This window comes from Falco naumanni, chromosome 4 (assembly GCF_017639655.2).
Source record: "Falco naumanni isolate bFalNau1 chromosome 4, bFalNau1.pat, whole genome shotgun sequence".
Lineage (NCBI taxonomy): Eukaryota > Metazoa > Chordata > Aves > Falconiformes > Falconidae > Falco > Falco naumanni.
This window is the reverse complement of record NC_054057.1, coordinates 110,390,407-110,416,968: the sequence shown is the minus strand read 5'-3', so window position 1 is coordinate 110,416,968 and position 26,562 is coordinate 110,390,407. Positions and strand designations below refer to the sequence as shown.

The 26,562-nt window shown below is 41.0% G+C and overlaps 1 protein-coding gene across 2 annotated transcripts; it reads left to right on the top strand.

Moving 5' to 3' along the window:
- Window positions 1-4,783: 4,783 nt before the first annotated feature.
- Window positions 4,784-26,562, top strand: HRH1 (histamine receptor H1). Of its 2 annotated transcripts, none has more exons than XM_040592660.1 (4): window positions 4,784-4,887; window positions 17,699-17,830; window positions 18,355-18,450; window positions 20,425-26,562. In XM_040592660.1, exon 4 carries the CDS (start codon window positions 20,533-20,535, stop codon window positions 21,964-21,966), a length of 1,434 nt encoding a protein of 477 aa, XP_040448594.1. In that variant the 5' UTR covers window positions 4,784-4,887; window positions 17,699-17,830; window positions 18,355-18,450; window positions 20,425-20,532; the 3' UTR covers window positions 21,967-26,562. The 2 variants fall into 2 exon arrangements, with proteins under 2 accessions (XP_040448594.1, XP_040448595.1); XM_040592661.1 differs by lacking the exon at window positions 4,784-4,887 and adding an exon at window positions 5,166-5,373.

The following is a 26,562-nucleotide window of genomic DNA, read 5'->3' as shown; positions in this document are numbered from 1 at the left end:
ATAGAAAGTTTCTACTGGAGGAGAGAGTTATTCCTACAGCACAGTTGGCACAACTTCAAAACACGCATTGATAAATTACTGGATTTTCCAGAAGAATATTCAAACCTGTAGTGCTACAGGAAACAGCGTCATCTGAAAAACATTATAAACACCACTAAGAAGCAACAGTTTTTAATCAGAGAACAGATTACTAATTCTAACACTATTTGTTTAAACTGTTCGTGTTCTTATGCATGTATTTTGTTTTGTTAACAAAGATCAAATTTCTCTGCAGCATCACTGCTCTCTTGTTATTGACAAAGATCTAAACCCCAAGAACAGATGCACGAGGCTGACGGCGTGTGCCGAGTGTTCCCGGTACGTTACGCTGCGGCTGGTTCCACCGCAAGGCAAAGGTGGTGAGATCAGTCCTGGGGAGGTGGGAGGACACTGACCTCACACACCTGTGTCTTTCCTGAAAGTGACCCTGGGAACTGTTCTGTTCAAGTTTTATAGCAAAACAGCTATTACACACTCCTTCCTTAACACAGCTCACTACCCCCATTTTTAGCAGTTTAACTTGTTAGTTCAACCTTTATTTATTTATAGGAAAAACCTAGTAAAGACATTTTCATACAGTAGCAGACGATGTTAATTCTTACATTAAGCCATATTACACTTTTCTATTTTTCATTCCCAGGTGAGTTTTAAATACAAACAGCAGAAGATATTTTGGCTCTAAGAAAGGCTATTAAGACACTCCTCTTGGTCACAGATTCCCAAAAACATGAAACACAGATATACTCCACATACATGAGGCCAGTGGAAAAATAAGAGAAGCCTGAATTTCCCAGAGAAGATTAAGAGTTAAAGAACCTAACCCGGAGGAAAGCACATTCAGAAGCCAAGTATTTCTGGAATTATAATAGCAAGAACTGGTTTAATTTACTTACCTAGAAGTCAATGCCATTTTTTAACATCTATAGAAGCCGCACAAGGAGTTTTCCCTTATTTGTGCCTGCACTTCATTCAGCTGCCACGTCTGCCAGTTCCTCTCTAATAAATTTGAATTCATTGACTAAGTTCACTCAGAGATGGAAATTCAAAGCTATTATGCTCTTACGTACAGGTTTAGTGAAGTGTAGGAACAGGACAGAGAAGGAACATCCTCAGTGAAGGAAAGATTGCAGATTATAGGCAGAAATTTCTAGTTTGGGCTGGTCTAAGTACGTGCATTAGCCAGATAATATCATGTATGTAGATTAAAGCTCTTCTGTCTGCCTCTTGCCCAGGTGTTAACCACTGTGGACACATAAGAGAGAGGGATGAAATGGCGAAGGAGGCTTACACAGTAGGAGAGTTGCTACATCAAACTTCAGGATCAGTGGCATTGTAAGAAAAACAGATAATTATTTAGGGATGTTTAAGTCTTACTGTGAAGAACATCTCCATAGGCTGCCTATAGTTTCCGTAAGACTCTTCTAAGTAAAGTTTATTTCCACTGGGAACAGGAGTATGCATGTCAACAATATATAAGCTCGTACTATGGATATAAATTCAAGTTATGTTGAAAACAGAAGCTAAACAGGCTAAATCCTTACAGCTTATCCAGAGGACTCAAATGGGTACATTTGAAAGAAGGATAAAGTGAAATCTAAATGTATCTGTAAAAAAAACCACCAGGATGCTTTGTATTTTCATGTTGAATATTAAACCTGAAAATATTTCCAAAAAAAGGCTTCTTTTAGTTTTACTCACCTTGCAAGTAAACATGGCAACGGGAACCTTAGTCCACACAGTTCTGAGCATTCACATCTGCCCTTGGATACCTGTGACAATTGAGATAAGCTTTCAGTATTCTGAGACTCATCTTTCAATAGGCTACTTTTCAGTCAGGAAAAAAATTGTTAAGTGACTATAATGACATTAAGCGATCTTCCAAAACATCCAGTTATGCAGAATATAAGCATCTTAATAGCCTACGTGGATTGGAAGTAGCAAGAGTCCTGGCATATCACTAAAACCATAAAGCTTACAGTAATTTCAAATGCTTGCTGGTACCTGAAGACTCCTTGCAGCTACAAGAATCAATGAAAGAAAAACTGTAAGAAAATAACTGTCAAACAACCCAAGCACAAGTTTTAGCCATCTTTCAGATACTACTACTTTTGACAAGAATTTGAAAAAATTTTCTCATATGCATGGGCAGATTAGTTTATCTGGTCATTATTTATGATAAAACTGAGCCTGTAAGTTACACTAAAAATGTAATTTCAGAATTGATTGTGGTACTCTGAAGTCTGATAATCTGCAGAATTAAAAACAGAATAATAGTCATGCAGCCATTTAACAGATAGTTTTAAATATAATTAAAACCAAACATTGACAGGCACTTGTACTATTATTAGCCTGTAGCTCAGTCTTCCCAAGTTAACACTAATGGTGATGTAAATCAGTAACGCTATCACAAACCATAATCCATTTGACTTGCTTGAAATTCTGTCAAAGTTTGTTTGAAAGGCTGTCTCTACAAATTCTTTCACAAAAGCAATCTGAGTTGGAAGTTTATAAAAACATGAGGCTTGAAAAGCCTGCCAAGTTTCGTGCGAGTATTTTATGAAAGTCTTCTTTTAAATAAGCCCCTGTCCATGTGAACGTGTTAGCAGACATGTTATGACACCTTTTGTGACTTCATCTGCCTCGCAATACAAGAGCTATAATTTCAAAAGAAATACAGAGAGAGAGACAGCATGACACAGTAGAGGCACATCCCCCACGCTCTTCCTGACAAGAATTCTAGCTCTTTCAGTCCCAGTGTAGAGCACAACAGCATCCTAGTGTCAGTTTTCACCCACAGCACTACACGTAGCAAGGGATGGTGTATTTGGGTGCTTTCTATCTAAATGGAAATGCCACATTCTATCTCCAACAGTACAAAGCCCCTGACATTCTGGAGGCCACTTAAATACTGTTTGGAACAAACACGTTTTCTGGGCAATACGAACATCTCACAGCAACACTGCAGCACTGATTCACGGCTTCCAGTCTCTCTCTGGCTTTGCTTGCAGAAAACGTTGCTTGGATGGAAGAGGTCCAAAGGAGAATAAGCATGCAGAGCAGTTGCAACTTGGTGTTATATGGAAAGTTATAAACTTTACTGACTTTCAATATTCTCCCAAAGGGGCCTACATAAAACCTATTTGCACATAACTGGTGGGCCAAAACAACAGCAAAGGAGGCTGAGCATGAAACTGCTGCAAAAGCAAAGCTAAGTGTTATTGAATAGGTAACGGGTAAGCATAAGCTGGTAGCACGGTTGTTCTTCAAGTAACATTGTAACAGGCACAAACATGAAAAACCCTTCATCTCTTGCAGAACCACTTCCCAGTTAAAGCTTCTCAGCACTGTTGCAGCACTGACGGACACCAGCAGAGAGATGGTTCTTGCACAGGATTGCTCTGACCGCCTGCAGGGCCAAATGCCTGATAAAGGACGATTTACACAAGACCCAAGCATACATTCTTTAAGAAATTGTTTTTACGGTAACTACAATGGGACAGTTACCACTTCACTCAAGAGCAAAAAGATTGTCTTAGTAGCATCAAGAAAGTACTTCATGACTTTGACCCCTCACTTGGCAGAGGTGCACTTTTCGGCAAAGGAGATCATTCTGCCGGACTGAGTGCGTGAGTGAACACATGAAAATACATTTCCCCGTATTTTGCTGTTGCTTCATGGGGTGCCGGGGGGACGACAATACACAATGGGGTGACGGTGGTGCAAAGTTTACGATACTCTCGTTACACAGTTACAATACAGTTAAAAGCGTGTAAGTATGCTGTTTGCAAAAACATAATTGCATGAATTCTTTACGACTTGCGTAAGATACAACAAACGATTCCTTCTGAGTCTACATGGAGCTTTCTGCAACACTTGTCAAAACATTTTAAAAAGTGAAGGGAGAATAAAGGCGATTTAAAAGAAAGGAGTGAAAACTGCTAAGTTAGTTGCTTTCCTTTGCAAAAAATCCCACCCCGTGTGTATGTTTAATATAGAGCAGATAGACTGGACATAGGTCCAGTCACCAAAAAAATCCCTTTAGGTAGGCTATGCAGTAACGTCTCCCACATCTGACATTTCTCAGGTCTTGAACTAGTTTTGTAAGACGGCGCCGCTGGAAGAAACTTTTACCAAGCTGCGTAAGAGCACCCACTCCTTGCCAGCGCAAGCGCACGGCCCTGCAGCCAGGACAAGCGCGGGGTGACCCCGACCCAGGGTCCCATCCCCGCTCCTCCGCAGGACCCCGGTGTTCCCGGGGTAACTCCTCGCGTCCCCCCGCAGGGCAGCTGCCCCGCTGCGGACGGAGCATCTCTGCTCCTCGGGTACCAGCGTCCCCAGAGCACAGGCGTCCCCGGCGCTCCCGGCCGCCACGGCAGCCGCCTTCGGGGGGTGGCGGGCGGCGGCCCCGGCGGCGCCCCCGGCTCGGCGGAGCTCCCGAGACCCCGGCGGAGCTCCCGCCCCCCCGTCGCGGGGGTTGCGGGCTGCAGCCGGGCCGCCGGCGGCACTTGAAGCGGGGAGGGGAGACGCCGCCGCGGGCGGAGCAGCAGCGCCCGGTGGCGGCCCCGGCCCCCCGGCCCCGCGGAGCGGCGCAGGCAGAGCCGAGCGCTCCCCCCGGCGGCGCGGGCCCGCAGACGGGCGAAACTCGGCCGGGAGCAGCCGCCGGCAGCGCACCGGCGGGGCGGGGCGCCCCCAGCCCACCCCACCCCCGGCCCGGCCCAGCCCGGCCCAGCCCGGGGGCGCGGGCACCGGCCGGGGAACGGGGAGGCAGCGGCGCGGCTGCCGCCACCCGTGCGAGCCCTGCGCCGCCCGCCGCCGCCGCCGGTCGCCGCTCGCCTCCTCGCGTTGCCGGTGAGTGCGCGGGGCCCGCGGGCGGGGGCAGCCGGGCCGGGGCGGGGGGCGGCGGCGCGGGGCGCGGCGGGGCGGGCGGCGGGACCAGCGGCCGGGACCAAGGGCACCGCCGAGCTTGCGGCGCCCCCGCTGGGCTGGGACTGCGGGCCTGGCGGAGGCGGCTGCTCCGCGCCGTGCCCGCAGCGCCGTGCCCCGCAGCGCTGCCCCGCACTCCGCACGGCGCGGGGCGAACGGCTCCGTACAGGCGGGCGCCAGGCCGGTCACCCCCCGACACGCCGAGGGGGCTGCGGCGTTCCCGAGGGAAGGGGCAGCAGGACACGCGGAGCTGCGCCAGCCTCCCCGGGGGCCGGCCGCGCACCCGAGCGCGCAGGGCGCGGAGCTGCGGGGCACCGCGCGTGAGGATGCTGTGCGGGTGAGGGGAAGGAGGAGAAGAGCCCACGGTCCCCGTTACACCTGGCGGTGACTCTGGCTGCCTGAATATCGAAGGTCAGGGTGAGAAGGCCATCGTACGATTGCCGGTGGGGGGAAATCGTGGCTGCGTTAATTTCCACACGGGTCCCGTGGCATTTCCCGAATGCAGGGAAGTCCATCCCACCCTGAGGAGGGACAGCGGGAACGGGGGGTATAGTAGGGACATCACCTGCCCTAAAGCTACCGCTGGGCCATGCTTCGTGTAGCCTCTCCAGCCTTTCCTTTGCAGACACTGCGCAGGAATGATGGAGAGGAATCGGACTTCTTGGATAAGCTGCTTCTAAACTGTTTACTTGCAAGATGCCAGGCTCTCTAGCTGTAAGACCTTGTGCTCCAGCAGTTAATCCTAGCCATTCGTTTAATTCAACAAGCAACACTAAAATGCCTGGAGAAAGTTAAGACATTGTTTTAGTCATATATTTATTTAAAAGGAAGAGTTCAGACACTCAATGGGTAATTGCTAAAATATGAAGGAGCTCATCATACTACTACAGTCAGGTTACCAGACATTTGAAGAGACTGACAACTCGATATATATTCCAAATTAGAGCAAAAAAATAATTTAGTACATTAACATATCTAAATGAGCTGAAACCAAACCTTTTAAGTAACAGGGCTTACTTTTGTTAACATACAAAGGGACAGTAAGTCCACACACCCACTGGGATTTCTAAATTTGTGCATCTTTGTGATGAAGTCTTTTGTATAGCTTAAAAGCACCAAAAGTTCACTTGGGTTGAAATTCAAGCTCATTTTGGTAGATTGCCAAAGAAATTTCATATTGATCAGCACTTCAGTAGCTCTGGGGCTTGGGAGGGAAGATTCACAATAAATGTCTGATTTTCTTGAAGCCTGAAGGGTTCAATCTGTTTCATAAAATGTTAAAGACACTGCTCTGTAGTCTTGTTTGGGTAATAGATCCTAATAAGTATTAGGAACACATTTCCTATTATGAATTGTAATATTAGTATGATCATGAGTTGGTTTGTGCTTACCTTGACCAGACATTAACTCTGGAGCAAGGGGAGTTCTAAGATATTTTTCCTTCTTTTGAAGAATAGCAACATTAGATTCTTCGATACATATACAAAGAGCTAGACAAAAGAAAACAACTTGAAGGATATGAATCTGAACTTGAGAAATCCATCTTTGTTGAAGCTGAATTATTTTTGTTCTAAAATAATATCCACATCTAGCATTTCTTCAGAATTCAGAGAAATTATTCATAGATAGGTTCATCAGTCTTTTCTTCCCCCACTTTTTTGTTACACTGTTACCTGTAACAAGTGGTTAACTTTTATCAGTCAATGAAGCTTTGTTTATCCATGCCCAGTTATTTCTACTGGAAACCATTAAACTGCATAGGAGGTATAGTCTTGGGGTATGCAACCTCAACATTTAAAGGACTAACAGCTCGCATTTACATACATGATTTTTTGTTTAGTGATTCTCCAGTAGCGACTCACCAGGTCACTTGGAAAGAAACAGACAAATCTCGGTATCTAAATGGCTGGTTGAGCTACATTTTAAAAAGGTAACTATTTCTGACGTAGAAATACTAAACCCAGCTTATTCTACAGTTCATCAAGGGTTGGAGTAAGTAGTAACACAAGGCAGAATCCAAAAACCTCTAAAGATTTTTTGCTGTCCCTGTATGAAAGACGTCCTGGTTTAGTGAAGTTGGATTAATGGATTCCAAGTACAGAACAGATCCCCAGCGAAAAGGCACCACTGCAGCTACTCCGTTTTAAAGGCACCACAACACGGAAAAATTCCCCTCATTTATAAGAGATTTTACAGCTTGTGGTTTTGTTTACTGCATCAAAGCACAAAGGAGTTTTCGTCTACTACAGCAGTTATTAAATAGGCCTAACACCTACAGCAAAAATCTCTTTTTACAGCTAGCTAATGGAGTAGGGAAGGGAACGTTTCTCCAGCACTGTGCTACTTAATGACAATAACACTTAAATACTGGTTTGTTAAGAGATCACACTGATAATGAACTAGATGATGCTGATGATATTTAGGCTAGCAGGGAAAATTAATACCCTATCTGGAAGCTTTAGGGTTCTAGTCATGGTGGATTTCCCCCCAGTTTCTGGGAAAAAAATGATCCATATATGGGAAATACCACCACAGGAACATTTATGTATTTTTGTCATGGAAAAACTGACATTTAGTACAACTCAAAACAGAAAGTTGAGTCGCTGGAAGAAGAGTTTAATAGAAGGTCTGGGTTTAGATTTTGAAGGCCAGAACATTCTTTGCAATTTATCCATTTTCTGTTAGCTCTTTTGGGTTTAGTGCTTGTGAAATATAGGCCCAGCATTAAAAATAGTTGTGCAAAAATGCCAGCCAGAGGGGAAAAAAGGATATATCTGTCCACTAATAATTTCAGGTTAAGACACAGATGTAAAAAATAATACATTTCTTCGGGAAAAAAAGAAAATGTACATACGTATCATATACAACAGTATCTAGAAAATAGTTTAATTAAGTTGGAATTATATTGCTGAGCACATGTATACATCGTCAACAACTTAAACTTCTAAAGGTTCAGTATTAGTATATGAAAATGAAGGTCGCTCATCAGAAGATGGCAGCATTAGACAGGACACACCCAGGCATCCCACAGGTTTCCAAGTCTCCCTCATGCATTCAACACCTGAAAGATGCTGAAGCTACACTTTCAGACTGCCCTGATGTAGGAGATGCTACTGGAAGTTAAAACATGGTATTTGAGATCTCTTTCCTACAAATACTGACTCTACTAAGGACACTGAATGTAAAAATGCCCTCTGCTCTGGGTCGGTATTGCTCAGCATGGTTTAGAGCTGTCAGTGATACACATTCATTAACAACAGTCTTAAAAAAAAAACCCCAAACATCAACTTTCAAATGGCTAAGACTACATAATTTTGCTGAAAATTCTCGAGATGGGCTTCATTTTAAACTGTAATACATCAAAGTTCACCTGCTTTCTTAGGATGTAGATTCCGGTAATAATCTAGCTGCATATAGCCACGTATTGACTGCTTCCAGATTAGACGAGATTTTTAGGCTGCTTGTTGCATATTTGTTCATGTACTTTATTCACTGACTCAAAGGACATGGCTCTACTACGATCCATGTACTAGAAGAAATTCAAGTTGATTCTAACATTAAATGTAACTTGATCGCTTTCAGTTTTGTATGATTCTCCTGCAATTCACTATTCCATTTATGGGATCCCCCGTAAAAGAAAACCTTCTTTCCAGTTAAGCAGCTACAGTTTCTATGTGTTTGTTTTCCCCTTTTCCAAATTGCAAAATGTTCCTAAACAAATGCACCGAACCTACTGCCTTCACTGGTTCTGCTGACAAGCAACGAGCCTGCAACTGTATTCCTGTAAATTAAGGCTCTCCAGGTTATGAACCACATCCTGACAATTTTTTCTTCTTAAATAATAAGTAGTGTTTCCCTAGCCAAGTTTCTGTCAGTAGTTGAATGCCAGAGGATATTTAATATTTTTTCCTGATACTATTCCTGTAGCTTTCATATTAATCATACAGGCCAGCTATTACGTTCCATTCCCCGCAAAAGAAAGGGCAGAGGGACGACCAGGAAAAACCTGGGGAAGCTCAGGGAAGCTGAAGCAAAGGACTGCAGAAGGAGAACCTTACAGCTTTGGCACGAAGCAGGATGTATTGAAATGCACAGGAAAATGCACTTTCTTCTATTCTTCCCTCGCTTTCCATGCCTGATTTCAACTATTGATCTGTGTCTCCAGGAGTTACAAAACACTGTTGAATATGTGTCAGTATTGGAACAATGAAAATTCAAAGCAGCAGAATGTGGTTTGGAGTATAAACAAACGCCAGTGTTCGAGATCTCAAAGACATAGGTGCTCTGTCCTTAGTTATGCATGGAAAAATAATGCTCTTGAGTCAATTCTCAGCCTAAAAAGTAACATTAAGAACCCAGAACAATGCCATGAACCGGTAGATACTGTGGAAGCCTGCAGAGTTCCGTGCTTCACTTCAGCTTTCAACACTATTTTTGAGTTCTAAAGAGAGGAAACAGAAAAGAAATGATGTGCAGTGGAATCAGTACCATAAATACACCAGCAAAAAACAATTTTGAAAGGACTTAAGCATAAACAGCATGTGAAATCTGACAGTATTAATGGTAAACTGTTTATAGCAAAGAGCATAGCCAGAGTAAAATTGCATGCCACAAATGGTAACTGTTCTTTAAAGAAGGAAACATAAGCACTGCCTTTCCTCTTCACCACTACTCGCTAGCCTTTGAGTAGTCGTACGTGGTTCAGAGGAATGTTTCAGCTCCTAACCACTCTACACCAAATCCAGCTTCACAGGACTCCATTTGGTTTTGGCGTTTAGCTTCCTGCTTGGAGTAAAGTATTACTTAGCATTAAACTGTATGTTAAACTGTATGCTCATCTATGCAAATTAATCAGGACATGCATGCTCATACAATTAAATGCTACTATTGCCAGTATTTTCCGTTCACACAAGGATTTCTCTTCACAGGAAAGCATTTTAGATGCACATTAAGCTTCACTTCTTGGGTATATACCTTACATAGTACAGGAAACTTTTTTGAACAAATATTTGATATTTTTCTGTATATTGCATATTATTATGTGAACACTTCCTTAGACTAACACGTTTGTATTTTGGATTCAATTTCCATTTTGGACAGATGGCCACAGCTCCAAGAATATGGCTTCTGATCATCATTTTTTTAAGTTAAATGGGTGTGGGGTGGGTTGTATACTGTAAACAATACCTAGCCTATACTTCTGGGTTCACACATAGTCGGCATCATATAGGAACCATATGGTAAAAGTTGTATTTGTTGTCATCTGGGGAGATCAAATAATTAACTTCATAAAATAAAAAAAAAAGTGCAGAACACATACACGGGAACACACAAGAAATAACAAAACCAGAGCAAAGTTTTCCCTAGGACTGACTCCCCTGCACAAGGAAAAGAGCTTTGATGGCACTCTGGTTATGCTAATGAGAGTAAGAACCTTCACAGGAATGTTTCTGCGATTAGTCTTTGCTCGGGAACTGGCCCTTACAGTGTGAGTCTAAGTTTTGAAACCAACCTCTCGTGTTTGTGAGTGCCCAAGAACAGAAACATAAGACTTGATGGAAGGATGCAAAGTGAGTATCAGCTGGAGCCAAATAACTGGGACGAATTAGATTTGTTTCAAAATACTCCTTTTACAAGGTGCTTCTCCATGTAGATAAGGCATAAGCAAGTAGTAAATCATGTTTTTCATGCCAAACGGTTTCAAATCAGTATCTCCATATAGGCACAACTGAAGTAATGAACATTTCAAACTTCCAGTTGCTTGACAGTGAAGCTGTATTTGTACCATGAAGTCATATTCTTCCAAATTTTACAGAAATAATATGCTTTTGACAGGTTATAATAGTTTGTCTAGTTCCCCTGAAGTGATGTGCATTCATAACAGCATATAATTTAACTTCTCAATTAAGCTGGAAAGTGACTGACCACTCTGACACGCCACAGAAGCACACTAGTTAACTCTGGGACTAACTCAGTTCCATGTAGCAGCACAACACGCTGTTTAAAACTGGAAAGAGCGTAAGGTCAGCAAAGGTACACTATTGCAGTATTAGAAACATAACTGGCTACGCAGTTGGTTTGGTTTCGGTTTTTTTTTTCTTTTATAATGGCAAAATTTTATATTAATGATTTATCAATACTTTTAAATGACCTCTGAGAAATTTGTCAGCGGTAAAATAAGCATGTTTGTTCTCACTGCACAAAATGAAAAGCTGTTTTCCTTCCCTGACCCCCCACAAGAAATTTAACAGTAGATAGACTTAGTAGTTACCCAAAGATATCAGACTGTAAAGCGAGAGGAAGATTAAAGATACGATCCAGTACAGTATTCTTAATGCAACGAAGAAAACAGTGCACGAGTCAGGGGGAGGTAGGTGAAAGGTCAGAACACCAGAGGCAGTTATTTCCGAAAGAGACAAGTCTTTTCAAAAGCAGACACCGTACAGCACCTTAATGAAGACTTGAGCTCAGACACTGCCGTGGTGACTCAATTTCCTCACAGAGTTCAGTGCTTCTTGTAGAAAGCTAAGGACTCGGGATGCATGTGTGCAAACAGGAGGGACAGCATGACTGTATATAATGATTTGCATTATTCATGCTAAAACTTTGTTTCAGAAGGCTGCGGAGGTCTAAACTTTTTGCTGGCAGATAGCTAAAATTGTCGATAATTTCATTCCCACTAAAGCCAGGACCCTCAGCCAAATAAAAGCATAAAGACCAACAATCAGAAAAATCTGTGCTGACAGCAGCATGTAGCCTGCCAGTCTGATTGATGCATGTGGCTGTGATTCTATAAAAACTAAAACCTGAAAATATCAAGTACAATAAAGTCAAGCATCATGTACAAGCCCAAAGCTGAACTTTCACCGATATTTTCAAATCTTTCAGCCTGTCCCATTTTCTTGCTCTTTGAGTTATGCTTCACTAAGAAAACCAGATGTAGTATTTCCTTGATTAAGTAAAAGCAGAAGTATTTACCTGTAATCCTGACAGCCTGTACCCTAAAATCCAGATATACAAATAAAAATCAGCAATAGCACAGTAGTATTGCTGGACTGAAAAGAAACTACCCTTCTATAAGCAAGTTACAAATTCAGTATATCATACAGTTATAATGATAAATACCTTTTTTCTCCTTGGAAGACTTCATAAAATTCCTTAAAAACTTCAAGTTCCCTTCACAATAGCCTCTGCATTCTGTCTTTTTGTTGTTCATAAGGTCTGCTTGCTAACTGTAGAACATCACCCTCCAGTTTAGAGGAATAAGGATAAATCTGATGTCACAGATCAGACCGCACCTGTATAAAAGGGCAGGAGTGATGACCTTGCTCTAGTTCCTTTGCAATGCTGCATGAAGTGGTCCCCTACTCACTGCTCCAAGCGTTGGAGGACCACTCACAGTGTACTGCATGTTCAGAATAAATGGATAAATTAATTCAAGAAGACTTCAGTTCTAGTTTAAACTGAGTCATCGTGTGCATTCCTAGAGATGATTGAATGAATATGCCTTAGGAGTGTGGATGTAACAGCATTACTTCTTCTATTCTGCTTTGTTCTTGCTCTGAAGCTACACAGCCTATTCACCGTTTCGTTTAGACAAGTGACTGAACCAGGAGGGGAAAAAGAAGTGCAGTAATTCTAGCATTGGACCGTTCACTCTCTTTGGAACTGAAAGTGTGTAGAAGGCTTCAGAAACAGCCAGCTTGTCTTTGCCCTCCCCAGGAACAGCACCTTTGCCAACCACCACCAGCACACTGAAGGCCTGCACCTTTTCCCAGGGCATCCCACTCCTGAAATGAGCATGCAGACCACCAGTCCAGCAACTCAGCAATTTTCTCTCTGCAGTCTGGTCTGTAAAGTAGATTTCAGCACATCTGCAATAGTGTCCATCTGCTACATTAGCTCTGGCCTCATTTTTCCCTAAGACAGCATTTCCATCAAGAATTACTGAAAATTCTCTGCCACCAAATGCATGCGATACAAGTTCATGCAAAACTAGGCAGCCAGACATCCGAATCCGTCAGTTAAGAGTTTCTTCACAGTCAGGCTGGGTTGTTTGTTCACATAGTAAAAGATTTATTTATAACTCTCACTGCCTTTAGAATAGGTATGGGCGGGGGGTGGGGGTGGGGGGGGTGGGGCGGAGGAAAGGACGATTTAGGAGGTCTGGCAAAATTTGAATGTTCAGACACTAAAGCTTCAGATTATGTAATCTTTTCATTTCTGACTGCCTAGAAGAGATAACTCGAGCACAGATGGAATCCAGTTTTTCCTTTGATAGTGGCAGGCACTTTTCTGAGGAAAAAGAAAAAAACCCCACCTAGTTCTTAGACAGAGATAGGGGGTCATTTGAATGGAAACAGCAGGCAGGTTATCAAGTTTTTTCATTTACTATTGATCAAAAATATTCCTTGAATATCAGCAGGTGTTGCCTAGGGACTGTTTTCTTACAGAGAAATAAGCAAGTCTTTGAGAGGAAAATTAATCAAACCCCTAACATGTTAATTACTTTCAATACCTAAAGGATAATTTAATATGGTTTCTTAAGTACAACATAGCCAACAGAGGTCATCTGGAATCAAATCTTACCTTCTGCCTCGAACTTAGCCTGATGAACAAGAATTTTGTTCTAGCCTAGCCTTTTCTTATTGTGGCTGCAGTTTCTCTAAAACCTATCCATGAGAGAGATGCCAACATCTGTTTCTAGAAACTTCCTCCCACTTAGTCAGGGCTAATAGGTTGCACCTGCACTAATGAGTCAGTAAGGCATCCACTTAGGATCTCCCAGTAGATTCTTGCTCCTTGGAAGAATTAGCACTGTGATACAATAACAAGCAAATAATGATTGCCGCTTTTCCTTGTAGAAAAAGCTGTTTACAGACAGTAAAAACTAAAGAAGGCATTTCACGGTGACGTCAGGGTTTAGAAATGCCCAAGAGCTATCCAAGACCTCCATGGTCTTTTCCAACCAAATGATTCTATGATGCTATGGTCTTAGGCTGATTGTCTTCTTTAAAATTTATTCTGTATTAGTGAGCTTTGGCTCAGTTTAACGAGACTTAAACTGTCCAAACATTAAAACACATTTATTAAGTATTATTACAGTACCTCTGCTGAAAACTGAATTACAGATAAGGAATTAAATCAGTAGCTCCTGAAGAAGGGTGCATATACCACAACAACCAGTCTGCAGCCACTTTAAAATGGTGTGTGCCTCAATGAAGATCAAGAAGCTGCTATTGCGAATCACAGTGCTGTCATGATGCCCAACTGCTGATATTTGGTAACATCAATACCAATGATGATGGTAGGAAGTTTAAGAACAAAAAGCGTAGGTTACAATCTTCTCTACAGCACGGTGGAGCCGATCAGTGAATTTCATAATACAGAGCAAGGCTTGTTATTTTCTAGTTACCTTCCATTGGACAAAGTCGTGTGGCAACATGTCCTAATTCTAGCAAAGAGTGGCAACTGCGTGGCAGTTCAGTGTAATCTTAGTGGGCAAGGATGTATGGCAAGTGGCATAAGAGCCAAAGCTCCAAATACAGGGTGGTATTAGAGGGCACTGATCAACAACATAACATTTCTGCAACTAAATGCAACTTCTCTGCATGCTGTTCTGGGTGCAGTCACCTTTGCTTCTTAGGAGGAGCTTACTGTTTTCTCTTGTACCGTTCTCTTGGCCTGTGTACAAGAGGGAGATGTAGGTCTTCTACAACTTTTTCCTTATTGAAAGAGCATGGATGCTGACTGGTGCAAGATGCACAAGAAATCATGCATTGGAAGCCTTCTTCAAGCCCTTAGAAGATTCAAGAAAGCCGTAACATTCTCTTTCCTGTACACACACGAGTGTGGGATTGCAGTATGTCTGCTATGCTATTGTCCTGGTTTTGGCTGGGATAGTTAATTTTCTTCCTAGTAGCTGGCACAGTGCTGTGTTCTGGATTTAGTATGAGAGTAATGTTGATAACACACTGATGGTTTAGTTGTTGCCAAGTAGTGCTTACTCAAAGCCAAAGACTTTTCAGTTTCCCAGGCTCTGGCAGCGAGCAGTGCCCCAGGAGCCGGGAGGGAGCAGGGCCAGGACAGCTGACCCGAACTAGCCACAGGGATATTCCATACCATAGAGCGTCATGCCCAGTATATATAAACTGGGGGAACTGGCCGGAAGGGGCTGATCTCTGCTTGAGGGTGGGATGGGCATCGGTCAGTGGGTGGTCAGCAGTTGTATTGTGAATCACTTGGGTTTTGGGGATTTTTGTTTCTGTTTATTTCTTGGGTTTTGTTGTCTCCCTTTTAATTACTACTACTACTACCATTATTGTTGTTTACCATTATTATATAAATTATTTGCTTTATATCAATCATTAAACTGTTCTTTTCTCTATATATGGATTTTACCTTCTTTCTGATTCTCCTTCCCATCCCACTGGGGGTGGGGGAGCAAGCAAGTGGCTGTGTGATACTTCCTTGCCAGCTCGGGTTGAACCAGGACAGCCGCTAAATGCCTGTGATAACTTATTGCTAAGGAGAATTCTGCATGATCTGAAAGATCTCAGGAGGAAACCACAGCAGCTTATGGTGTTGGGTGCTAGGGAATGCAAAGAGACAGTTGCAAGCACTAGTTCATACAAAGGCAACATTGCATTTCTGCTCTATTCCAAGCATTTTGTGGCCAACTCAGTCCCTTGGTACAGCTTTTTAATGGATTCAGAGGTATGATTTGGCTTCAGAAAAAACTGGATAGGTAGGAAGTATGTGCTGGGTATACAAGTTTCATGCTGAAGGTATGGGCACCTGTCCAGGCCCGGAATGGTCAGGTCTTGGGAGATTCTTTGTGATTCCCAGAGTGAGATTAAGACACAAATAAGGTCAAATGCCATAAAGAAAAAAAAGTTTAATAGTACTCGCATAGAGGCAGGAAATGGAGAGAAAGAGAGGAAAAATAAAGAGAGGTGCAATAGCTACCACCGCATGGAGCTGGGTCCCATCAGCCCGGATCGACTTCACGTCAGGTGGGGAATTCCACTCGGTGCTGGTTGTCACGGTTCTTTTATAGATGTCCGAGAGCTGTTCACCCAAAAGTCTCTGCTCCTTCCAAGAGCTGTTTTGCATAGCCTCACCCCTCACTCAGCGGTGGTGCAAGCACCCATACCGTCTTACCAGAGAATTTTTCATCCTCTGGGGTCTGGACGTACTTGTTGGGGTGAGGGTACAAAACAGGAGATGTGTGGGTTTTGTGGTCAAGCAGGTGCAGCGGTGTTTGGGTAAACGTCCGTGGTCCGCCGAAGCCAGATATAGACAAGTTCTCTACAGGGCCTCTGAGTCGGTTTGTGGTCAGCCAGCAATGTTGAGACAGATAGCACCGTTCTAAGAACGTCCTTCACACACCCTCTTCCAGTTACCTCTTATAGTGGCTTCTTTTTTCATCAACACTTATCATATTTTCTTTGGTGGGAGAATACTCACAAGTCAGGGTTGTAAAAGATCACACATGAAAAACAAACTGTTCAATAAGAAGAATGCAGCGGCACTGTAAAGCTTCAATATCCTAATCTAGCCTCAAGATCAACTCACTCTAGACTAGGGAAAATGGTTCTTGCAAGCCTGTTCCAGTGATTAATACTGTAGGCGTTTGTTACTGGGTATGGTCCCACCCCAGCCATGTTAGACCCTCTCATGTAAGTGGACATATTGCAATGGAAGATGTCAGACGGTGAAAGCCAGACTAAGATGCCTGCACTGCATTAAAGTTAAAAAAAAGGAAAAGATAATTAAGGTCTAAACCAACATTGTTTGTCTAGGGTGTCTGAACAAATACAGACCCAAAGTCTAGACACAAAAACCCAGTATAGTAGTCAGGACTTTGGAGAGCAAGGGAGCTTTGGCTGGTTTCATATCTGACATTATTGTATGATTTTTAGCAGGTCACTTTGACCTATTCCTCCATTCCACTTTAAAATTTAATAGTACATGGCCAGCTGTCTATAAAGCAGAGAAGATAAAATCCATCAGGGACTATGAACTGCTCAAATGAATTGTGATGAAAATTACATTATCAAACAGAATTATTATAAATATGGAGAACCTGATAGTACGTGTATTTTTAAAAGAGAAAACGCATTACCCTGAGCTATTCTTGTTCTTAGCATTCTCAAATGATTTGCATCACCTGACATCATTCTTGGACTGTTATAGCCTGCATAAGCTCAGCATTTAATAATATATATTTTAATAAAAGCAGAGCATGAGTTGAAAAGCTAGATCTTTATGCCTTCTTTGGAGCAGAAGTTCTCCAGATCAAATTCTGCTGTCTGCTTCTTGAATCCTACCCTATCTCACTGCAGCAGTGCTAAAGAGAAAGTTTGGGAAGCAGTCTACACCATTTACTATATCCTACTCTATGTTTTATTCCATATGCAGTTCATAAATAACCAAGGAGAGCTGTCTAATCAGATACTTTGCTGTTACTCCTTCTGTTGAAGACTCTATTAAAGTTGTCTTCTCTCCTTTATTTTGCCATAAATTTAAATTAAAATAGGTGGGGCTGAAGATCAGTCATTTCTTTATGAGGTCCCTGAAGCAATTAACATCAACTTCTTGACTTGACCATGCCCCATACACTTAACTCCAGCAGAGAGGTTCCAGTGTATAACTGTGGGCAACCAGACAATGACAGGCTGGGATATGTTGGTTTAAGATCCATGGAGTTATTTCTATTCTCATTCTCAAACAGGAGATGCTTGAAGCCTCTGTGATCTTCTGACATCTTGACTAGCTGCCACTGAAGAGCTACACATGACAGGACCTGAAGGCTGTACAGAATACAGAACTGCAGAACACGGCTCTGGAGCTCCTACCCCACAGTGTACGTATTTCCTCCACCTATGCATGCTACCGCTACCAAGCACGCATCTTCTCTCGTAACACCAGGCAGTTGTAAGTAAAGCTTAAGGAAGAAGCAATTTAGGGTCTTGTAAGAAATCACACAAACATTTTAGCTTCAACCCCGACTACTGGAATACAAAAGAGATAAAGGTAGCATGAAATATTGAACTATTGAATTGCAATATGAAATACCTAATATCGAATAATCTATTGCATTGTATTGTTTTGACCATCTTTAGAGTAACAAGGATGAGAAATCCCACACATACCTCTCAGTGTTAGCTGTGGAAATACTTTGAGCTAGTATGTCTACAGTCTCAGTTTCCTTCCTCATTTCTGTAAGAAATTTACCAGAACATAAACTCAGACAAACACTATAAGAGAGAACTGGTAGACAATATATATCACCCTCACAGATATTCTTCTTGTGTATCCTGGAGACAAAATTGGTGAACTTATCATATGGTCCAAGACTTAAAATATTAATCATTTTTTGGACTTTAGATCCACTTATGAAGTTAGCAGTTGGGAAGGAGAAGATACCAAAGCCATGGAGAATTTCTAGATAATGGAGTAGCATATCTACTCCACTTTGAAAAGGTGCTGTTCTTACCTCTGCATTCCCTCCCTTCCTTTCCCCTTTTATTGCCAATAGTTGAGTTACTATGCTTGTGTTAGAAAACAGAAGAAAAAACACGTTTTATAACTAAGGTCTATGATTTGATACATAACCTTTATGTTCACAAGTGCAGTATGTACCTATAGTTTCTCCAATGCAGGTCACATCACCGTAAAGCTACACACTACTTACTGTGTCTGTACAAAGGGAATCTACCACTCTTTGATAACATCTGCAAAATAATATGTAGAAATGAATGTGACTAGAAAACAAGCCTAACTGGGCAAATGTGGCCCACTCTAAAATAGGTTTTGTATATGCCATGGTGAGTGTTTAGTAGGTTGCCTTCTTGTTTTTTAACTGCAGTGTATGCACTGGAATTCCTCAGCACTCTAAGCATTGGGATATAGAAGATTTTAAAGAGTTTTCATTCTGAAGGCTCTACACATAATTCATGCCAAAGTTCTAAGCAAGTAATAATAGCTAATTTATTAAAGATTAATTATAAAAAAAAATTCTAGTATAAAGGAAAGGTTTGTTATGTGTTTCAGTCTCAACTCCTCTTATTTCCAATTTACTTTCCGCTTTAATGCAGCAAACAGCAGCCACAAGCGTGCAGGACTGACGTGGCTTCTCCAAGTTATTGGAGAACAATTCTGGCATATTTCTTGGGCATCTGAATGACTAGTAGACTTCATCCTAAAAGACCCTGTGGCTTTGGGCAACCTGGTTGTGCAGCCTGGTCTAGTGGACGGTGTCCCTGCCTGTGGCAGGGGGCTTGGAACTAGGTGATCCTTGATGGCCCTTCCAACCCAACCCAGTCTATGATTCTATGACCCTATATTTATATACATTTGAGAGGCTGCAAGATGCTTATTGATCCTGAAAATCCCTATTATTTTCCCGGAATTTTTATTGGTTTGTGTTTGAAATAAAATAGGGCTGCCATCTTTAAATGTCTGAAATCTGTGTAACCTAAATTGGGTAGGAAGAGTTTATTCATTAGCTGAAGTTTGAACGAATGCCTACCAGTGAAAACATAGGCACTGGGTGCAACCTTAGGAGTTATTTGAGACTCTGTATCAACTAAAAGTGCATACAGCTGGAGTCTTTTTATTGTACGGAGTACCTTGTCACTTGACATCGTATGATACCATATTATTGGTGGGTAATTAAATCCAACTGCTGTATTCCCAAACTGTTAGATGTAGTTTGTAAATAATGACCGGTGTGTGTGGCGTCTGAAGGCACAGGCTCCAGTTGTGGTGCAACCAGAGACACTTTATTGTGCAGAGAAGTCCATATTTATATCTCTGAACCCGGATACAAATTCCAGCTGTATGTACCACCAGGCTCAGGGCAGAAAGCATTCATGCAGTTACATAGCTATAGATCAGTACAAGTGTGCAGACACCTATTTGCTACTAGATAACCATGTTTATCTTTCTTACTCTCCTTTACAATACCCAGCTGTTCTCTCATGTCCTGCCAGATCAGACATTCTCCATCCTCCTCTCACACATTTCTCTTCAGGCATTCTCTATCCTCCCCTCCTACAGGTGTGTTTAGAACTATTTAGTACAAAACATGTTAATTTGCTTTTTATTAACACATTGTAAAGTGGTTTGCCAATATGTAGTTTATGTTATGGCTCCTGATCAGCTATTTAATGAGAGATAACAAATTAAAAGTGAGGACTTAAATTTCTTCTCTAGATCCTGGGGTAATAATTACATGAAGCCCCATAAAACACCTCTGTAAACAATTTTGGATTGGTTCATAGAGCTTGCTCCAGTACTTTCCATAGAACACAAACTACCCGTATGCAAAATGTTGTAAAAATTCATGATTTAGCAAAGTCCTAAAAAGCACAGTGCTAAGCTGAAACACAGATTAGTTTTATTATTTTATTTTACTACTACAGTGATCGAATGTATTTCTGTTCTTTTCTATAGTTCTGGAAATAACAATCACAGAGCAAGCAAACACATTTTCATCCAGGAGTGTAAACCAAGACTGCATTTCCAAGGCCTGGACATCTCTGATTTTCATTCCGTGCTCTCATGCAAAACATGTCAAACACAACAGAGAACTCAACTAACCCTCACTCAGCTCTTCTAGGTGTGTTCCTGGGAAGCATTTCACTGATCACTATTGTCATGAATATATTAGTACTATGTGCTGTGAAAACTGAAAAGAAGCTGCAAACAGTTGGCAATTTATACATTGTCAGCCTCTCTATTGCAGATCTTATAGTTGGTGCAGCTGTTATGCCCCTGAATATTGTTTATCTCCTAAGTCCTGTGTGGACTCTAGGCTTACCAGTCTGTCTGTTCTGGCTGTCAATGGATTATGTGGCCAGCACTGCATCCATTTTCAATCTCTTCATATTGTGCGTTGACCGTTATCGTTCAGTTCAGCAACCGCTGAAATATCTCAAGTATAGAACAAAAATGAGAGCGTCACTAATGATTTTGGGGTGTTGGTTGCTCTCTTTCATGTGGATCATTCCAATCCTAGGATGGCATGTTTTTGCTAATAATGGGGAAAGGAAAGTAAAGGAAAACAAATGTGAAACTGAGTTCTCTAAAGTCACCTGGTTTAAAGTGGTGACAGCCATTTTCAATTTCTACCTACCCTCTGTCATGATGTTATGGTTCTACTATAAAATATTCAGAGCTGTTCGAAAACACTGTCAACACCGAGAGCTCAACAATGGATCGTATTGGTCTTCCTCAGGAAAAAAACCCATACCTCAGAGTAAGACGAAGAACAAGCAAAATACTTGCCTCCAAAAGCAAATCTTAGATGAGGACACTCCTCCCAAAGACAAGCAAAGCTCCCCTCAGCCCAAAAATATGGAGGCAGAGCTTCATTTCAGTGATTCTGATAAGTCTTCAAGGCCGTTTGTTAGCAAGAGTAATCAGCAAGTCCTTAAATGGAGCTGTTTTCCTCTCACCACTGCCCAGCCTGAGCCAGGCCTGGATAAAGCAGGAAAGAAGTGCGTGTGTGTAACAGAAGAGAACGAAAATGAAGAAGAGCCTAGCTCACAGGACAGTGACTTAAGTGATGCATCAGACAGCCACACTTTCACAGAGGAGGTACCCTGCAGAGAGCACTCCAGTCCTAACCCTGAAAAAGCCTGCAGTCCCCTGGAAAAGACTGAGAACAAGGAGTTCAGAGGACTGACTTCCCTGAGGAAAACCTGGCAAAGTCTGCGCACCCATTCCAAAAGGCACGTTCAAGGACTGCATGGGAACAGGGAGAGGAAAGCGGCTATGCAGTTAGGGGTCATAATGGCAGCCTTTATGCTGTGCTGGATTCCCTATTTTGTATTATTTATGGTAATAGCTTTCCATGGCCATGAACAATTTTCAAAATTACACATGTTCACTATATGGCTTGGCTATGTGAACTCCACCTTAAATCCATTCCTATATCCTCTTTGTAACCAGAATTTCAAGAAGACATTCAAAAAGATCCTTCACATCCACTGATACGGGTCTGGGGGTGGGGGGGTGGGTGTTGAGCTAAAAAGCAGCTCGAGAGTTCAACCAAATAAAAAGTTCCTGTTTCAAAGACAAACACCATGGGTAAAGTAGACAACTTCAGAAAACTGTAATTTATAAATAAGTGTTAGTAAAAAAGTGGGAAACATGGATTTAACAGCTTTGACAGATTTGAAGAAGAACTGATTCACATCAGGAATCTGAAAAACTCAGGGGGAATCTCAGAACTGTTACACTGTTGTACACATTTTACAATTTGAGATTACCTCTTTCATCATGTAGAACAAAACCTGGCGATACACATAGAGATCTTCAGTAGTTATAAATTATTCAGCTACAGAAAAGGAAAAGAATAATGTTTCTATGACTGGCCAAATATATTTTTTTCTTTCAACTTCATTAAACACAGGAACACATCACTTGTGAAGTGAGATCTGCAAGTGGAGGTACTTTACACAGTCAAAGAAAGAAGCTTCAACAGTTTAAATAGGATAGATATTTTTAAACAGCTGAAGCTTCTTTCTTTGACTGTGACGTTATAGCTTCCCCTAATCAGAAACTTTTCTGAAATGTCAGTCATATCGTAACCTGCCATATCTCTTTGATGTCATGCTTGCTTCATTTATACCTGTACATGTTAACTTCACTGAAAAAAACCCGAAGTATTTTTTTCATAGAAATTTTGCTAAGATTTTCCATAATCAACATACTACGACTATCTATTCAAGAAGGGCATGCTGTTGTTTCTAGACTTACAGAAAATGGTTGATGATAGATTGCACATATTTTCTTCTTCCTGGAAGCTGGCAAATAACATAAGCATGCAGTGCCAATATTAATCCATATATCCTTATCTTGTAGTAGGTAAAGTCTTGCTATTATAATGAGACAAACTCATGAGCAACTCAAGCTTGCAAAACAAACAAAAATAAACATGACGTATGTTTACCTTTTCTATCCTTTATATTTAATTGCATTTTATAAATCATGCAATAAATGCTGTAAAATATTTCAGGAGAAATGCACAATAATAGAGTACTCTCTGTTGGAAGGGGATCTCAGGAAGACATCTAAGTGCAACTTATAACTCAAAGCTGGGCTGGCTTTGACATCACATCATGTTGCTCAGGGCCTCGTCCACAGCTTGAATGACAAGCACCTGTGAAAACAGCTCCACCTGGAAAAGCTGTCAGGTGGCCTTGACAGAGAAGTTTACAGCTAAGATCACTGATTTAAAACTGTTTCTAAATACTAATAGTCAGAAACAGACATGCCCTGTTATACAAGAGGAAACAAGTGCAGTTAGGTAAGGATTTGTTTCCAAAGAAAGAAAACATAAATCCTTAGCAAAAAAGTACATAGTGGCATATGCCACATGAGTAACTTAACAGGAAGCTTACAATTTCACAGAACAATTACACCAAAATAAAAAAATAGTACACAGATTGGGAGCAGGGAGGAGAATTGAGGCAGAGATCTCAGGCCTGATATTAGCTGAGTATCTCATGACTGCATACTGCCTTGTTTATGGCACACCAGTAAAGCATTCATTCCTATCCTTCTGCTTTGGAACCAAGAGAAACATTTAGAGCAAACACTGTAGAGTATGTTAGTTTTAGGCAGAAATCCCAGAACCAGATAACTTCAACAGCTAGTCACATTTGCGTGTAATGGTGAGTTTATCTAAGTCTTTTCCATACATTTTGGGAAGGATGATTAGAGAGGCATCCTGAAGGTTCAGTGTAAAAAGAACATCCTCCCATTCATTTTGTTGTGCTGATGAATTTACCACTTCCTGAATGCTTTCTTGCTTCGGAAATTGCTCAGTTAGCTTAACAACAAAGTTCTGATGGAACTGGAACTCCTTTAACTGAGTACTGTCAATATTTTGGTGGGATGACTTGAAGGGATGTTCTGTGTACTATCTTTATTACATCAGAAGTGAAAAATGGTAGTTTAATAGAGGAGAAATTCTGAATTCTATGTTCTTAATTAATGATCCTGAGCTACTTAGAGTCCCCCTGTGCCACGTGTGCCTATTTCACAAAGTGAATACGGCAAGACTTACAGTAAGAATGCAACACTTTGGATAATGTTTGCATGATGCTCATAAATTTTGGATATAATACACTAACTAAATGCAATGTATTATTATACTTTGTCAGTTTTATTTCTCTGAACTAAACACCTGAATGTCAACAGTTGCATTTAAAGTATTCAATAATAAATGAAGTCCTAATATATCTGCATTTTAATAAATTGGAAAACTGTTAAAGGAATAAACTTAAATTCAGTCTATTTCAATGTACTGTACAATGGTCAGATATCACTTGACTTTGGTTTCAAGTAGCATGCAGAAAAAACTGCAGTCAGGGAACTCAAATCTAGGAGAAAAAAGGCAAAATACATAGACAGAATATAGAAGCAGCAAAATTCATTCCAGAATTCAGACAACTTTTTCACTGCAGGAGCAGTATCTGCACAAGTATGGACTACAAAGGAGCATCTTTTGAAACACATGCTGTAATTCGTTGGCCTTTCGCAAACAATTGCTCAGATTCACATCCATTATGATCTCTTTTCTATTGTGATATGCAACAGGAATTCTAGCCAAAATAGATGGTAATTTAGGTGATCTCTGAGGTAATAAAGCAGCACACTAAGTCAGCTACAGTTATTAGTGTACACTGCTTAAACATGCTCACCCAAGGGCTGCTTGGAGTTATCAAGAAGTCTATCCTCTTGATCATGACAATTGCCTTTTCTGACTTTAAAATGCATTAATACATGAGACAGCAACTTAAACAAAATCATTGAAAATTGGCCTAAAAATAATGACAATTATAACAAAGAATACCTCTGGTACAATCAATGAACATTCAAACACAGAACAGCTAAACCTACGCAAGTGAAGCTGCCTGAATATTTTTTATCTCCCCTTCATTTTTATCCATAATCTTCGTGTAGCTGTGTTAATAATAAAGACCAGGGAAGTTGTTACAGTGGGATTCTCTGATGTGATAGCTATAATAGATAATAAGAAAATGGGATACTGCCTATTTTAAACTTCCAACTAGCAAGATACTTAACAGGATTTATCAGTTTATTTTACCAAATAGGCAATTCAAATGGCTCTGGATGTAAGACAAGCAGAGCAAAGTGAATTAGGGTAAGGAATGGAGAAGCCTACTACCACATGGGGCCAAGCCTTAGTAGAATATTCCAGGTGTGGTTTCCTGTAAAAAATTCCAATGTTTTCCAGTTAATAAACAAGGTCAGAGGACACACGGCTTTAAAAGAACATAAGAAATTTCTTGGAATTTCTTGGACTGAAGTTCTTCTTTGATTAAGGTGTGGCAAGAACAACCGACCTGCTTTGAAGAGGCAGAAAAATACATTCTCAAAGTTTTTTCTGTGTCGATGGGGACATCTAGTGGGTAATGACAAGAATTCCGGCCTTCTGCGCCAAATCCTACATATCACGGAAGTTTATTAAAGGAGGGGTGCAATTAGCAAGTGGATCCTGCCATCTAGTACCTGTTTCTTTTGCCATAATATTTTCAGGAAATGTGGCACTCTAAAGGAAACAGTAGTGTAGGTGCACATTTTGGCTTCATTTCACCATCTAAAAGGACTCCATTCTCTGTGAGACTACTTTGTGATAGCATTATAAATGAAAATGACTGAAAGATTCACTGTAAAAATGTATTTCTAATCCTAAGATATTACTATAGAAGCACCATACACACCTCTAAATAGTTCTAGAGGAGGTCGTGAATTCTCCAGATCACTGTATCTTCCACTGCTGTCAGGGATGCTAGAAGGCCAGCCTCCTGATAGCTGGGATGGCTTAAGTTCCTAAAGATGAGGTGTAAGAATACACTCGAAAGCTTTAGTGCATACATTCTTCCCTCTACCAGCATGAGAATTAGTTCGCTTGAAAATGTCAAGTTAAGTTGAAATACTATGCATACATAGTCACTTCTGCTTATTCATTAGGTAAAATGACAGAATTACTAATTTTCATCTAATTATTTGTATATTGAAGAATTAGAAGATAAAAAAAAAAATTAATGTTAACAATGTGTGAGAAATAGCTCATAAAATAGTTTACACTTCTGACACCAAATTTCAAATTATCTTTGAAAATGATACATACCTGACACCAAAATAAATAATTTCAACATAGTCATCTTACAGTCTAAAATGGAAACATAAAAAAATTAAATGTGAGATGTACACTCTATACATGCACAGACACAGGAGCACATATATCAGGCTACTACAAATTGCCATTTCAGATCTCAAATAGTTAGAAAGTGTAAGAGTTCCAACTGAAAGAGATGCACATTTGTTTATAGTAATAGTTAAAAACATACTGACATCTGGTAAGTTTTAAAAAGTTTCCATTAAAAAAAATATTTGTATCCCTTATAATTTTTTTCTGTCTACCAAGATATCTTGTCTGGTATGTTTCAACAAAAATATGCCTTAAAAGAAATACACAGCACCCATTGCTATACATTGGCACTGTGTAATTAGAATGAATGCCTATTGTACAATTAAACTGAATGCCTTGAGTAA